General features: G+C 37.0%; 1 protein-coding gene across 2 annotated transcripts in view; it reads right to left on the bottom strand.

Annotated features, from left to right (window-relative positions):
* Positions 1-15,553, bottom strand: part of ARHGAP15 (Rho GTPase activating protein 15) — a 609,765-nt gene that overhangs the window by 469,929 nt on the left and 124,283 nt on the right. For both annotated transcript variants that reach the window (XM_038565114.1, XM_038565115.1), the window contains one exon: positions 12,991-13,080. In XM_038565114.1, coding sequence (XP_038421042.1) covers positions 12,991-13,080 — 90 coding nt within the window. The remainder of the gene's footprint in view (positions 1-12,990; positions 13,081-15,553) is intronic.

The following is a 15,553-nucleotide window of genomic DNA, read 5'->3' as shown; positions in this document are numbered from 1 at the left end:
TCTTTAGCCACTCAGAACTTGCAAAAGAGGCTCGTGAGTGGAGCATCCATGGTGGCAGGGATAGAGACTATGCACACATCCAACAAAATGCCTCTCTTTTACCAATACTGATGTAACTCCTACTGCCACTGATTGCTCGGTCCTCCAGCAACAGAGGTAGGCACTGAGGCCCTTTAAGGAGACCAGCCAGGCACCTAAAGGCAAATTGACTAACAGACCCTTTCCATCCTTCAGGGAACAGTGATTCATTATCACTGGAACTGACATCAGCTCTGGATATGGGTTTACCCTCTCTGCCTATGATGCCTCTGCTTGCTCCACCATTCCGTAGTTTAAAGAATGCCCAGCTTTGCAACGGAGGACCACTCACAGCATTGTCCCAAACCAAGGAAATGAAGCAAGTACAATGCTGGCCATAAGATCATGGGATCCACCGGTCTTAGTAAATAATACCTTAATAGAAGTCATCAACCTAATAAAATAATGGAATGACTCCAGTTAAGATAGTAGCTTGGGGGAAAGACCCTGTTTGATTGGGGTGTCATATCCCAAGAGCAGTATATACCTGAATTGATGTCTGAAACATGTCCCCGTGTCCCCAGTAGCCAGAATGCATGGATTTAAGGACGAAGAGGTAGAAGTAGGAGATGCTCCTGTCAGTAACCCATTTGCAGCATCTACGCTTCTAGGTTTTTCAATTTGGGCTGGGTTAAAAATTCTTGTCCTTGGGTTGGGAAATAGATGTGCTGCTAGCAAGGATTTGGAGTAGAATCACGGAAATTAAAGCTATGGCCACTGCTTGGTAACTATGGATACTAAAGAGGTTGGCCAGCAGGCAAACCAAATAGCTGCTCTACTCAGGGATAATTGGCCCTAATTATAATGAGGAGGTCAAGCAGCCTGTGTGCAATGGGGTCAGGAGGAATGATTCAGGAACTCTGGAGATTCGCTGATTTGTCCCTAGGTGCTTCCATGCCTAGTGAAAGCAGTGGACTTTTAAGTGTACTTGAACAAAGCACGGTGATGCCAAAAAAATTAAGAATTCAAGGCTGTCAGGTATGAAGGTCTAATTTACCTCATGAGGCAAACACAACTTACAGACCTGACTAATACTGAGAATGAGTGGTGGAGAAGGTGGATGATAAATATCAAATATGGCCTCAGACACAGTTGCAGTAGAAGAATGTAGTTTTTCCACTAACCATTTTTTTTTTTTTTATCAGCTTTCTTGTAGAGATGGAGCCAAGGCACCATCTTGAAGACCCTGCAACGGAGGAGACTTAAAATGGGGCACAAGTCAGTTTGAGTATTGCAAGGAGGGTTGTATCAGAAACTTCTTGTGTCCTGCCTCACATCCTCTTGCCTTTTTTTTTTTATTTTATTTTATTATTATTATTTTTTTTTCCTCTTGCCTTTACTAAGACTCCAGCTGCAGCTGGTATAAACAATTCTGTGTGAGCTTCAAATCCCTTTGTACTGACTGCATCCTGCCTCAAGCATCGCCATGTATCTTGCACTTTCTGCCATGGATATTCAGAGTCCATGGAGTGGGACACCTGAGGAGCCTTCTGGGAACACCCATATGTGTGCAGCCTAAAAGTCAAGTAGATTTAAAGACATTGTCCCATTCCACAGCCAACTATAACCAAAGAGGTGAGAAGCTGATGGATAAATGCTTCATCTTGTCAATCCTTGGGTGGAAAATTCTGACAAGCATCCCAGCCACTCTGTGATCGACTTGATAATGGATCTGCATCGTCTTTTCTTCTTTCTCCATTTCACTCTTGCCAGTACTAATTCTTGCTTTCTGGGATTACCTCCTATACAAACTGGTTGCAGCACAATTCCTAGTGTCAAAGGGAACCTACCCCAACCAGAGGGCATATATGGCAAAACTATTTCAAAACTAGCTTCCCCTGAAAGGAAAGGATCACTCCTCTACTGAGATACAGCTGTCACTGTCATAAAATCTAGCATAAACAAATACACCATCAAATGCCCTGCTATAAAATGTAACATCTAGCAATTACATACTAAAGGATTTAAGGTGACATCATTCATTACAGGAATGATCCTCCTGACTAAAAAGGACTTTAGTGTTAAGTAGCTGTAAAAGCCGTCAAAAAGTAAATGTTACCACAACAAATATTAGCACCTTATGAATACAACCCGAGGCATCCCGACCAAAAGTACTATCTCTATTATGGAGCCATTAGAAAGCACCCTAGGGGTGTGTGCAAGATGATTAGGAGAAGAGTTTACTAGAAATTTTACACTTAGAGATGAAAGGGACAGGGGCATAATCATTATTGATTTTACTCTCTTCGTAAGGTGTTATTGTGGTTGGGTTTTTTTGTTTTGTTTTGTTTTTTTAACCCTCTTCCTAAATAGAGACAGAGCAAGGGTGGGGAATTGAGCAATCTTCCCAGGAAAGATGAGCAATGTTCTTCCATGAGTCAAATGAAATGTTGCGAGGAAGGAAACATTTTAAGTGGCAAAAGAAGCTAGTAACAAGGGTAATACCAAGTATGCATTCACAGTGAAAATCTTAACCGAGAAACTTAAAATAAAACCCACAGACTAATGTTAAAAATAGGCATTTACCAGTTTTCTTGCACAGGGTAATATTCATTCAATATTACAATTCTCTAAATTTAGTGCAATAGCTCTTTGTTATCTGACTTTTACTGAGTCCTAAGGGGATTGATGATACAGGCAAATATCCACTAGAAACTGAGTATTAACTATTAAATATCACCCCTGAGTATCTGGGATTAAACTTCAACTTTCCTTTTGGGGCAATTTTAACTCATTATCTCCTATACTCTTCAGAGACCTGTGATCCGTATAAATATCCACTTTAAGGATGAGGATTTTCACTATGTATAAGGGGACATCCCACAGTTATTAGAAACTTAAAATACACACTAAAATTGCAAAGATAATTGTTTCTGATTCAGAATGCGTTAAGGCAGCGATGCTCGAGAAATAGCGACAATTCTTAGATTACCTCTTAACTATTTTGTTTTCGATAAAGCGCGCACTTCGGCTGAAAAACATTTGCCATTTAATTTGTAAATCCATGAAGAGAGATGAATTCATAAGTCTCTTAAGTCATTAACAATTAATCAGATTTCTTTAACATAACAGTTGAATGGAAAGAAATCACGAGTTTTATAAAGTCCTATACATTTTTTGCTCTTTCAACATTGTAAATTATGTTATTTCCCAGATCAAACTCAGTGAGTGGTAACAACAACAACAACAACAAATTCATGCTGGGCTCCTGATAAGGAATTTATAGCATCCCTTGTATATTCTTATTTAAGCAACACAGCATATCTTTAGATCTACGACATCTTCCTAATATTTGACTACATGTTTCTTTGCAAACAGAAATGAGTGTCTATAACGTTAATCAGTCAATAACAGCCAAGAGTAAATGCCTTAGATAAGCCATATACTGAAATACTTTTATGGGCAGGACAAAAGATACACACGTGTGTCATTGCCTCCCTTGAATCCCTCATTCTATGACAGAGAGAAAGGACTGCCATCGGATGAGTGACATTTAGGGACAGGGGATTTCACGTTTATGTTTTGCCACATAAAGAAAGGCCTCCTTTGAATACCTCGCCAGAGCACGGAGCCAAAAATCAAACCAGGGAAGTCAGTGCTGAAGCACCAACTAGCCACCAGATGGCAGCAATGCTTTTATGAATAATGCAGCATCCTGCGCAGTCCATCTAAGATTCCCTGTGTTAATAATAGAACAATCCTTACTTTAGGAAAAGGACAGATTTGTTCATAACGAAGCCAGCCATTTTTTTCATGTCCCTGGTTATATTTTGTGGGGTCTATTGCTTCCTAGTATTTGGGTCCCCCCAAATATTTATTTTCTTACACATCAAACATCAAAGTGCTGTTGAATTTCATTTTGATACTGTGGTAGAAAATGCCTGTGGCTTGAAACAAATATTTTCCTTTCTGATGGACAAATAACATCTGTGGTTGTAAATGTTCCAGTGTAGCTGTCAAAAGAGAAGGGTTTCACATAATTTCCTGCCGCCCTCATTGGTACATCCTACAGATCAAAAGAGTGTGTTCATAACCTCCTTTTCTACGAATTGATTTCAGATCTACCACAGATCTCGAATATCAGAAGCTTGTCTTCTACTCGATGATGGGTGTTTGAACATTGAAAAATGAAGCATTGCTTAAATTCGAGTTAAAAGAAGAAACTCAAAAACTATCGAGTCTAAGGCCACCTCCCCTATCCCTGTTCCTTTCCCTTTTGGAGCAGTTTGCAGCAATTTGTTAATTTTTGCCGCTAAAGTTTTTGGTTTGCACACGTTCACCAAGGAAGTCAGATTGGTAGAATTTTCCCCAGTGCTGGAAATAAAATGTTAGGCAAATTGGTGGGACTAAAGCCAAGAACCTAATAGCGCTCTTCTAAAACAGAAATCCATCTAAACCCTTGATGTGAATGTTCCTTTCTTGGTCATTATCTGATCTGCTCTCTGAAAACAGTTCAAACAGCTCCCCCTTCCTGACTTCTCCCCAACATCAGGCATTTTATTTCATTGTTTCACTTAGGTCATCTCTCAACATCCTGTTTTGTTGAGATAAAATTTAGAGCAGCCTCCTCTCTCCTTCAAATACCAAGAATCTTTCACTCTTCTGCACTGTTTTATATTTTTGCTCTTGAATATTTATTTTCCACCAAATTTTTAGTAACATATTTCACTCATATATTGAGAGAGTCTATGCATAGATTCTACAAGTGGCATCTCCAATTCTGTAGGAGCGCTGGCATTTCCCTTTCATCTTCAACTTAGTTGTCCCCCTACCCCCGCCCCCGCCCTTGTGTTCATTTCAAACCTTTGTTTATGGATGCTTGCTTTGTTATTTTCTTCTCCTCCTTTAAACACTGCTCTGAGGTTTGAGAGTTTTGCTCACCACTGCCCAGATTTTTCTCCTGCTCAGTGGCTTGTGACATATAAACACTGTGAATATATATATATTTCTTCTCTTGCCTTCAGATCCAGCCTCATTACCTTATGTTTCTAAAAACTGAATGGCATTGGCTATTTATCTGTCAGTGATCCTATGCTATCCAAAAGTACTCAGTTTTATTTTACCCTGTGTCATCCTTATGGACAAGCTGTAAAATGTGATACCATTTTACTGGCCCCATCTATTATGTACCAGCTTTAGGGATTAAATCATTCCTTTTTCTGGAAGAAGCTTGTTTGCTATTTAAAAAAAAAAAAAAAAGATACTCAGCATGAAATAAATGTGGCTGCTCCCTTTTAAAAATACAAAATAAGAGTTTTGAAACCTACATGAAAAAGGGATCCAGTGGCCTGAATGTTCTCTTGCCAGTGTCCGTGTAATATCTTCTGGATTTTGCAAGATGAAAGTCATAAGTGGAAAAACCATTACCCTTGGTGATTCTACTTGGAGCTCATGAAATCCCCAGCTGGCTGTGGTTGCTTTTGCTCAGGTGGGTATGCATGGCCTGAAGTCCCAGGTTGGAGCCTATGTAGCTCAATTAACCTCACTCTGCTTCCATGGATGCAAAGAACTGCGCTGTCAGCCCACGTGTGGTGCAGCGACCATCACACCAGTCCCACCGACGCTTCAAGGAACAGCGTATGTTCCGTGAAAGGAGGGGTTTACATCATGTCAACAAAGGAAGAACAGCATGTTGAATTTAGCCTTGTGTCAGATCAAAATCCAAAATGTATTCCAAATGCACAGCTCTTATCTTTGAGCAGATAGAGTCAGCAGCTCTAGGGGACAATGGGAAGTGAGCTCATCACTGATCTCAGCTCATTAGGTCACATGCCTCCATTCTTCCACTAAAATGTTAGAAGTATAAGAAACCAAGTTGACATTTTCTTGCTTTCTTTTCTATGAATTTTGATTTATTTTATTTTGGAATCTTAAAATCTTGGTTCTTTTGGCTAATGTGGTACTAAAATTTACTAATGCAGCTACTGTCAATCTTTACTGTCATCCTGTTGCATTCTGCTGTGATAAGAGCTAAAAAGGAAATGAGTACCACAGGATCGCATTATGCCCTTCGGTAGCAAGTGGGATAAGGTAGCTGTACAAATCAGTAAATGTCCTCATAGACTACAAAGCTTCATGGGATCATCATACCCTTGTTATTGTTTTCTCTAGTAATATACTCAATTTCTCAGTATCTTAATTCTATACTTGAGACTATCTTTTTTTAAGAGAGCTTTATTCCTCAAAATTGGAACCTTCAAAAGGCCAGTAGTCCCCAAGTCACGTGGTCTGAACAAACAGCCATGTTCTTCCCTTGAAGGGTGTACTCTCCACCTATCAACCTGTTTCTGCTTTTCCTTTCATCAGTCAAGCTCACATGTTCCTTAAGTCTCATCTTAGATCCTTACAGTCAACTTTATTTCCCGCCCCCAGGCTCTTTCCTTTGCTGTAAATCTTAGACACCCCTGACATTAATATTCCTAAATCAAAGCCTCAGTTATAAAATTATATCACTCCATTCATCAAAAGCCTTCTGTGCAATCCCACTGGCAAAATTGAAGGCAAAATCATAAAAATAATCATATCTCTTTCCCTTCAGTAAGAAAATCAGTATTGTCCCACTATCTCAGAGTTACCATAGTCTCTCTTTCATTTTTTGAGCAGGGTTGCTGCCCTTGTCTCTAGGTCTTCTTTTGCAAGTTGCTATCAATAGCTCAGTAGAGCCGTTGGGGGCACAATGCTTGTCTTAAAGTATTTGCTGGGATAAGACATGAATTAATTAACGTATATTGCTTAGATATTACATTAATTACACTATTTATTTATAAAAATAGAATATTCAAAATTATTTCAGTACGGTTTGAGGACACATATTCTTAGTTTCAAAATAAATAAAATGATTTTCACTCAGGGTATTAACTCTTCACCTATTGGTTAAGTTCACAAGGCGGTATTAGGAGAATAGGAGAGGAACAGAAACCCTGAATTGTGCGATCTCTCCTCTCCAGATCTTTCCAAAGTCCACATCTGGAATGTTCCTCAAAGCTTTGTGAGATGACAGGGTTAATGGGTGAATAATAATACTTGTTTGCATGTATATTAAAATAGGCCTCTTGGAGTTGCCTTCAAATACAGATTGCCTCATTTCAACATCAACACAGATGGGAGACAGGTGACGGAAGGACTGTTATCTCTTATTTCCTTGGTGTGAAAAATTCTAAGTCAGAGGAGGAGTCCTGCCTTGGGTTTTACGTCTAGTTACAACTGATATAGCCAAAACTGGAATACACGTCCCCAGACTCTTGTGCTCTTTCCACTGCACCTTCTGAATGATAGATGAATATCTAATAGGTAGATAAAATGATTAGGGACAAGCTAGAAAGCAAAAAACAACTGTATTAGACATTAATGCTGCTCTTACTCTGGTTTATTTTTAATGCCATGCCTTTTAAGATACTGTGAGTAATTCTCTAAAGTGAAACCAGCTTTACTCGAAATCTAATGCATATATGAATGTGGAAAAATCATCCTTTTGCATTTAGTCTAACTACAAGCATTGAAGAATGAAAGAGAAAATTGGTAAAAGCTCAGATTTATTTTAAACCCACCACTTTTAACAGAAGGAAATGGATAAAAGCAAAATACCAGTAGTTTCCCTTTTGGCTTAAAAGGACATTCTCCAAGATGTTATTAAATTATCTTCGCATTAATAAACTTAAGAAGTACTTAAACATTTTAAGCTAAGACATATTCAGATCAGGATGAGCAATCAAATTATGTTTAAATGTAGAGCATATCCATGGAAAATATCACATGAATATGCTTAATAGACATTATAGCCAGAAGACCCCAAAAGTCAGAGAAGTAATACAAGTAATGATAAATCTATTCTGAGATGTACTTTACTTTTAGGGTCAGAACCTGTTTCCCTGAGACATATTTACATACTAAAAAAGGAATCTCAAATCCAGGAAATTCAGCCATGATTTTTGTCGAGGTTGTAAACTGGTACCAGGGAAAGAAAACAGACCTTCATCTTGTTAAGTCATTCAATTTTTTTTTCTGCCTTTCAAGCAGGCAATGGATGTAGTTCTAATCAGCCATAATTCATTAATAGCAGAATTATCTTATTTGAGGCACATAACTTATAAATGATTCTGCTGCATGTTCATGGGTAAAATTTTGTTTTCTTTTAAAGGAAACCCAGGAAAAATGAGGCCAGTCACTCTCTGGCTGTGAGAAAAGTAAACCGTTAGGGTATAAATGATTTCATTATCTTAAATAAATAATCATCTATTGTCATATAGGTTATAATGAAAAGGATCAAGGAAACAGCATGTTTCTTACCCCTATTTACAGAAGGGAATAGAGTAGACATTCTAGAAATCATCTTTGGAGTATAGAGACTATATCATGGACACAATCTCCTGAGCTTTTTTGATAGTGAATTCTTTTATTTTAGCTAAACGAATCCCAATCTAGCCTTACCAATAACCAATGAAATGAATTGAAAGGAGTCCAATCCTCTGGTTTAAGAAATATAAAGCAGTATGCCATAGAGCCTCTTTCTTTGCGTTCTCTGTGAGAAGACAAAACTAATTTACACGACAAGAGTAAAAAAAAAATATATGTATGTGCTAAACTAAAGGGCCTGGAATAAGTTACAGGGCTTGGGACCATCCTCTATTTAAAAAGGGGGAACTAAAATAAGTAAGTAAGTAAATAAATAAATAAAATAAAATAAAAAGGGGGAACTCCTTGGAAGCGGTCAATGTTTTAGAGATGTAGTAGCATCTATGGATGTGACAGCTGTGCCATGAACCTCCTTCTCCTGATTTTCAAAAATGTTTAACTCCAGGAGAACCTTATGCTCAAAGGAGGGAAGGATCCACGAGTGAAAATTTTCCTTCAACTTTGAAACAGGAAGATATTTATGGTTTAAAAAAATTACTTATTGTTTCAAACTCCCTTGCAGCCATTCTCTCAGTTGAACTTGCCACTGAAACGCTTTGTAAATGTGATGCTGGATCGGAGAGGAAAGAGAAGAAGGTGACCGAGCATCGCACATGTCACAGATGCCGCCTGACAATACTGCCACCCTTTAACACGGTTTTATTTAGTTATTACAACTATCTCTCTGTAAATGACATTTAGGATTATTTAAGATTATGTTGTAATCCTTTTAATCCTCAGTGCTTTAAATTTCAGGCGAAACACCAAAGAGCAAACTAGCACTTAGCAGGAATGCTTAAAACATGTGATTTGAACATAAATCTTTTTATTCACTCTTTCCCTGATGAAGACCTAGAGCTGCTCTTAAGTTAACTAAGAAAACTTGTACCACAGTTCATTACAAATCACTCGGTTGCTAAATGCTTTCTCAAGCTACATCAAACTTGTGATGGGCCTTGACAATTCTGCTAAATGCAGAATTAAACGAAAGTTAGCAGCAATGAACATTTACTGATATAACTTAGAATTTGCAGGACCTTTTATAAGTACAAAACGTCTTTCCGTGTCAGTGTGTACGTGTGTGGAGATGGTCATTCGATTTCCTAAAGCGAGCTATCAGATGTGGGTATGTACGTGGAATTCCACACATTGCATCGCATTTATGCGTCTGAAACACATATTATGACTTGTCTATATGTACTTTATTATAGAAGCTGCTAATGATTTCTTTAAGTGTATCATATATTATTAAGAAGTACCAATTAGGCCAAAGAGTATTCTTGTATAAAATAGGCAGGTGTTCTTTTTGTTTCATTTTTTTTGGTTTTCAAAGATTTTATTTATTTATACATGAGAGACACAGAGAGAGAGGCAGAGACACAGGCAGAGGGAGAAGCAGGCTCCATGCAGGGGGCCCGATGTGGGACTCGATCCCAGGGTCCTGGGATCACGACCTGAGCCAAAGACAGATGCTCAACCACCAAGCCACCCAGGTGAGGCAGGTGTTCCTGAACTCCGTCGGTGAGCATCATTCTGATCTACTGAGAGTTGTTGAATACCAAACCTAACACTTGATCATGTGTAGCATAACACTGTTATGTTACCATATACCCATCAAATAAGATTGAATCTACATCAAGAGTTTAGTAAGACTTTGACTATGAAGGAAATTTGGCTTTTAATACAAAAAGAAAATGAACAACTTAAATGTCCAATGGCATACAGAAATGTACCAGACAAATGAAATCCTTCCATTCTTTTGTGTGTCACAGATTTGTGCTTCTGAGTCTTTCAGGCACATAATTTTTTATTTGTTTTCTTCTTCATGTTAAATTTGACTTCTCTACAGACGTTGTAATTATGTGGCATATAATTGCTAATCCATCAACTTTTTAAAGACAGATTTCAAATTTTAAAGTATTTCTAATTTTGCTCTTCTTTGATTTTTCTTGAACCAAAAATCTCAATAGTCATTTGCTATCTGTAATCTATAATTCATAGACTGAGATTGAACACCAAGCCTAATTCAAACTTGGAATTTTAAAGCTATTTCTGATGTAGCAAATCAGCTGAAGCTATGATGGTCTTTTTCAGTCAGGAAGAAACACTTCATTATTCTTTAGGTAATGAAACTCTTGTACACACACACTCAAACACCCAACAATGCCTTAATATCATGTTTTTGAGATATAATCATGTTTATTCTGATCATTTGAGAGTTAGACCAGCTAATGTATCTAATCAAATATTGATGCAAGTCATCTAGATTTAGCTCTCTGGCAAATCCTTCCCTATGCTTTTTCGTTAACAGAACTATAAAAGCTATTTATATTATTCCTCTCAAAGGGTTTACCCTCATAGTCTGTATCTATGGATACATATTAGTAAATTTTACCTAAGCTCACGTGTTTCAATAATGAAAAGATGTCGGCATGACAAAAAAAAAAAAAAAAAAAGACCCACATGATTCACCTCAAAAAGAATGAAGCAGGAAACGAAATTGGAATCCTTTTTAGCTTTGTTATTCACACCATCCTTGTAATCACTGCCTTCCTGTTTCTCTAAACTACAAGGGTACAAGTCCAAAAGAGTGAAGCTGGATGTAAGAACACTGAGGTCCTACAAACTACTCAGGGACCTTACAAACAAAAGTAGCTGACAAAGCTACTCCAAAAAGCTATCAAAAGTGAGAATAGTTGTGTGAGGTTTTTTTTTGTTTGTTTTGTTTTGTTTTGTTTTGTTTTGTTTTGTTTACTATTTTTGGAAGTACCTACATTCAGAAATATGAAAAACAAGGAAAAATTATAGCAGAAAGCAGTCAGTCATATTCAGGAAAGAGCGACCTCATATCATTACTATATGTTATCCTACATTTCATCAATACAGGTAGCTTAAATATACATCCATGTATATAATGTTCAAAGCAAGATAAAATTATGCATAAATATTCTTCTCCTATATCCGTGGTCCTGTATACACTGTACATATTTGACGATCCTTCTCATTTTTTATCTCTCTTAGCTTTCCAAAAGACCAATAGAAGGAACTCAAAAATGCTACATTAGACCATTTCCCAGAGTTTCTGTTGTCCAAGAATTATGTCCATGTCAAATTTTAAGGTCTTTATTTTATGACATGGGGACAAAGATGCTAAACTCATAATACATGATAAAACTACACCACTTACCTCACCCGACCTAGTTCAGACCTAGTCATAACAATCATCTAGGTTATCCTAAAACTAGGAATATAACCTCTAATTTTTTTTAATTTCTTGCAGAATAGCAAAAAGAGTAAGAAATTAGGATACGGGCTATATCTCTGATTTACAGTTCCTCACTTCAAAACAAAATTTATTTTTCTTTTCTTGACTCTGTAGATTCAGATTCTAATCACTTTTGGCTAAATTTAGTCCTTTGATTTCTAGGCAAGTGTATTTAGTTTTTTTTTTCTCCTTTCTTAATCTCTTATGACAAAAAGAAATCTCTAGCATATAAAAAATGAATGTCTGAATAGAATAAAAGTAGAACCAGAAAAATAACTTATTCTAGAGACATTAACGTGGGTCCAGTTTACATGGTAGATCTGGATTACCATCTGGGAAATGCAGAACTGGAAACCAGTTTTTTTCTCCCCAGTGTGAGTTCAGATAGGAAATGCCACCTATCTACACTTCTGTAAGGTCCAATATATTACTTTCACTGATACATTTATGTAATTGACCTTTCTAAGGTCAGTTGAGCCAAAATGGTCTTAGAAGGCATTTAATACAGTAATTACAATAATCTAGATCCTTGGTTACTAAATGATATAAATCCTAAAATATACCTAGAAAGTTATTGGTTACTTTGGAAATATAAAAGTAAGTTAAATCTCAGATAAGTATAGAAAAAGATAAATCTCATAATTTAAAGTTATTAATTTCCAAAGAGATTTTAGTAACATCATATATGAAATATTAAGTTTTCTCATTTCCTTTCTTTCAAGTATCTCATCTGGTTCTTTTCATTCAATGGAATATGATTGAAATTATTCATCATAGTTATTTTTCCCAAAAATTAAATTATGCAATACAAAAATATCCAATTTCTATAGCTGTTCAGTTCTTTCCATCCCCCTAAGTTACACTGGTAAATGTAATTTATGACTAGGCGCAGGAATGGAAATGAATGCAAAAAGTTTATCATAATTAGCAAACGTTATTTTGTGTATGTCTGAAAGTTCTACAATAAATCTATTTAAGCCAAATGCTCTAGGTTTGAACCCCAAACAGTTATCAAATACAAGGCAACATTCAATGACTTTCAGTATAGAATCAATCAACATACAACATATATTTTCTATTTAGATAGCAACCAGGGAAAAGCCACAAAACAAACTAAAATTCAAGAAGGAGGTGAATCAGTTTTTCAGAGTGGCCTTCGAACAACCAGTTCATGCACATGAAAAGATCATAAGGAAGTATATGTTAAGAGCTCAGGTTTAGAATAGTAATAAATTTAATATATATAACATTCTTACCTGAAAGACATTCTTTCTGCTTGATTTTTCCTTGGCCCATTCAATATGTGCCCCACACAAATCCACACTCTCTGGTTTATGCCCAGTTTTCTGTAAACAAAATTGAAATAAGTGTAAGACGCATATATCATTGGTGATGCATGTCAGGAAAAATAAAAGTTTATTGAGTTAGCAGCTATACATATTTATAGTATAAAGCCTTTCTTTTTCTTTGTTTTCTTTTCCATTTCAAAGATACATCTGCACCCTCTTGATCATTGTGTCATTATTTACAATAGCCAAGACATGGCAACAACCTAAGTGCCTGTTGACAGATAAATGGGTAAAGAAAATGATATGTAGATACAAATATAGATAACAGAAATATCGATCCACATGGAAAAATTATTCAGCCATAAAAAAGAAGGAAATCCTGCTATATGTGACAATATGGATGAACCTTAAGGATGTCAGGCTAAGTGAAGTAAGTTAGACGGAAGAACACAAACACTGCACCATCTCACCTACATGTGGAATCTAAAAAAGCCAAACTCCTAGAAACAGAGAGTAGACACCTGGGGCTAAGGAAATGGGAAGATGCTGGATAGAGGTATAAACTTTCAGGGAGCGCCTGGGTGGCTCAGCCGGGTAAGTGTCTGATTTTTGTGTTCAGCTCAGGTTGTGATCACATGGCTGTAGGATCAAGCCCCACGTCAGACTCTGACTCGGTGTGGAGTCTGCTGGAGATTCTTTTTACCCATCTGCCTCTGCCCCTCCCTCTACTCATGCTGCCTCTTTCTCTCAAAATAAATAAATAAAACCTTTTTTTTTTTTTTTTAAGTACAAACTTTTAGTTATGAGTATGTTCTCAGGACCAATTGCATAGTATGGTAACCATAGTTAACACTGTACTGTATAACCGAAAGTTGCTAGGAGAATAGATTTTAAACATTCACACACACACACACACACACACACACACACAGGAGCTAACTGTGAAATAGTAGATGTATAAACTATTTTTTAAAGATTTTATTTATTTATTCGTGAGAGACACACAGAGAGAGAGAGAGAAGCAGAGATACAGGCAGAGGGAGAAGCAGGCTCCATGCAGGGAGCCTGATGTGGGACTCGATCCCGGGTCTCCAGGATCACGCCCTAGGTTGAAGGCAGCCCTAAACCCCTTAGCCACCCAGGCTGCCTGTATAAACTAGTTTTACCATGGTAATTATTTTACAATATATACATATATCAAGTCATCACTCAGTACACCTTAAACTTACATAATATTGTCATTTATATCTCCATAAAGCTGTAAAAAAACCACCCAAATTTAATGAATATTTATTATTTATTTATTAGGTGCCAACTGTGTGCCTTTTAGAAGTTCATTCTTCAGACTTTTAAGATTATACATGTGAGTATATGTATATTTTTATTTACTAAATTTAATTTAAAACAAATGGATTATGGCATGTGCTTCCTTTTGCATGATACAATGTGAATGTTACCTAAAAGCTTCAATAATTCATAGTAATCAATTTTAACAGGGATATCAGCTATATTTGCTTCTCCATATTTTATTTTAATTTTCTTAAAGAATTTTCTTTATTTGAGAGAGAGAGAGAGAACACAGGCAGGGGGAGCTGCAGAAGGAGAGAAGCAGGCCACCTGCTGAGCAGGGAGCCCAATGTGGGGCCCAATCTCAGGACCCTGGGATCATGACTTGAGCCAAAGGCAGATGCTTAACCAACTGAGCTTTTTCATATTTAATTTGATTCAAGTGTATCATATTTATATAACTCAGAACTCAATATATTAAATAAAAGCTTACTTGTTTGGGCAATTTATTATTTTCAAAGAAAGGAATGCCATATTTCAAAGACTCCAACTATTTTCAGATGTTCTGAACTACTCTAGTTTTCTCTATAAATTCAGTATTTTTCTCAAACAATTTTCCATTGAATAGTTTAAAATTTTAGTAGAGGAGGCTTATAATTTTTTAGACAATATTTTACTTAAGAGTATGAACCTTACTTTAAAATATGAAATTAAAGGGACGCCTGGGTGGCTCAGTGGTTGAGCGTCTGCCTTTGGCTCAGGGTGTGATCCTGGAGTCCCGGGATCGAGTCCCACATCAGGCTCCATGCATGGAGCCTGCTTCTCTCTCTGCCTATGTCTCTGCCTCTCTCTCTCCCTGTGTCTCTCATGAATAAATGAATAAAATCTTTTAAAATAAATTTAAAAAAATAAAATATGAAATTATGGGGGCATCTGGGTGGCTCAGTCGGTTAGGCAACTGCCTCTTGATTTCAGCTCAGGTCATGATCTCAGGGTCATGGGATCAAGGCCCACACTCTCCACTCAGTGGGGAGTGTATTGGGAATTGTCTCTCCCTCTGCTCCTCCCTCCCTCAAATAAATAAATAAATCTTTAAAAAACAAATAAACCATGAAATTATGGAAGGATGGCAAAAATACTATAAGAAATCTGTTCACAGGACGTCTGGATGGCTCAGTGATTGTCTGCCTTCAGCTCAAGTCGTGATCCCCAGGGTCCTGGGATTGAGTCTCACTTCGAGCTC

The sequence above is a fragment of the Canis lupus genome, chromosome 19, assembly GCF_011100685.1.
Source record: "Canis lupus familiaris isolate Mischka breed German Shepherd chromosome 19, alternate assembly UU_Cfam_GSD_1.0, whole genome shotgun sequence".
Lineage (NCBI taxonomy): Eukaryota > Metazoa > Chordata > Mammalia > Carnivora > Canidae > Canis > Canis lupus.
This window is presented reverse-complemented; position numbering and strand designations above follow the sequence as displayed.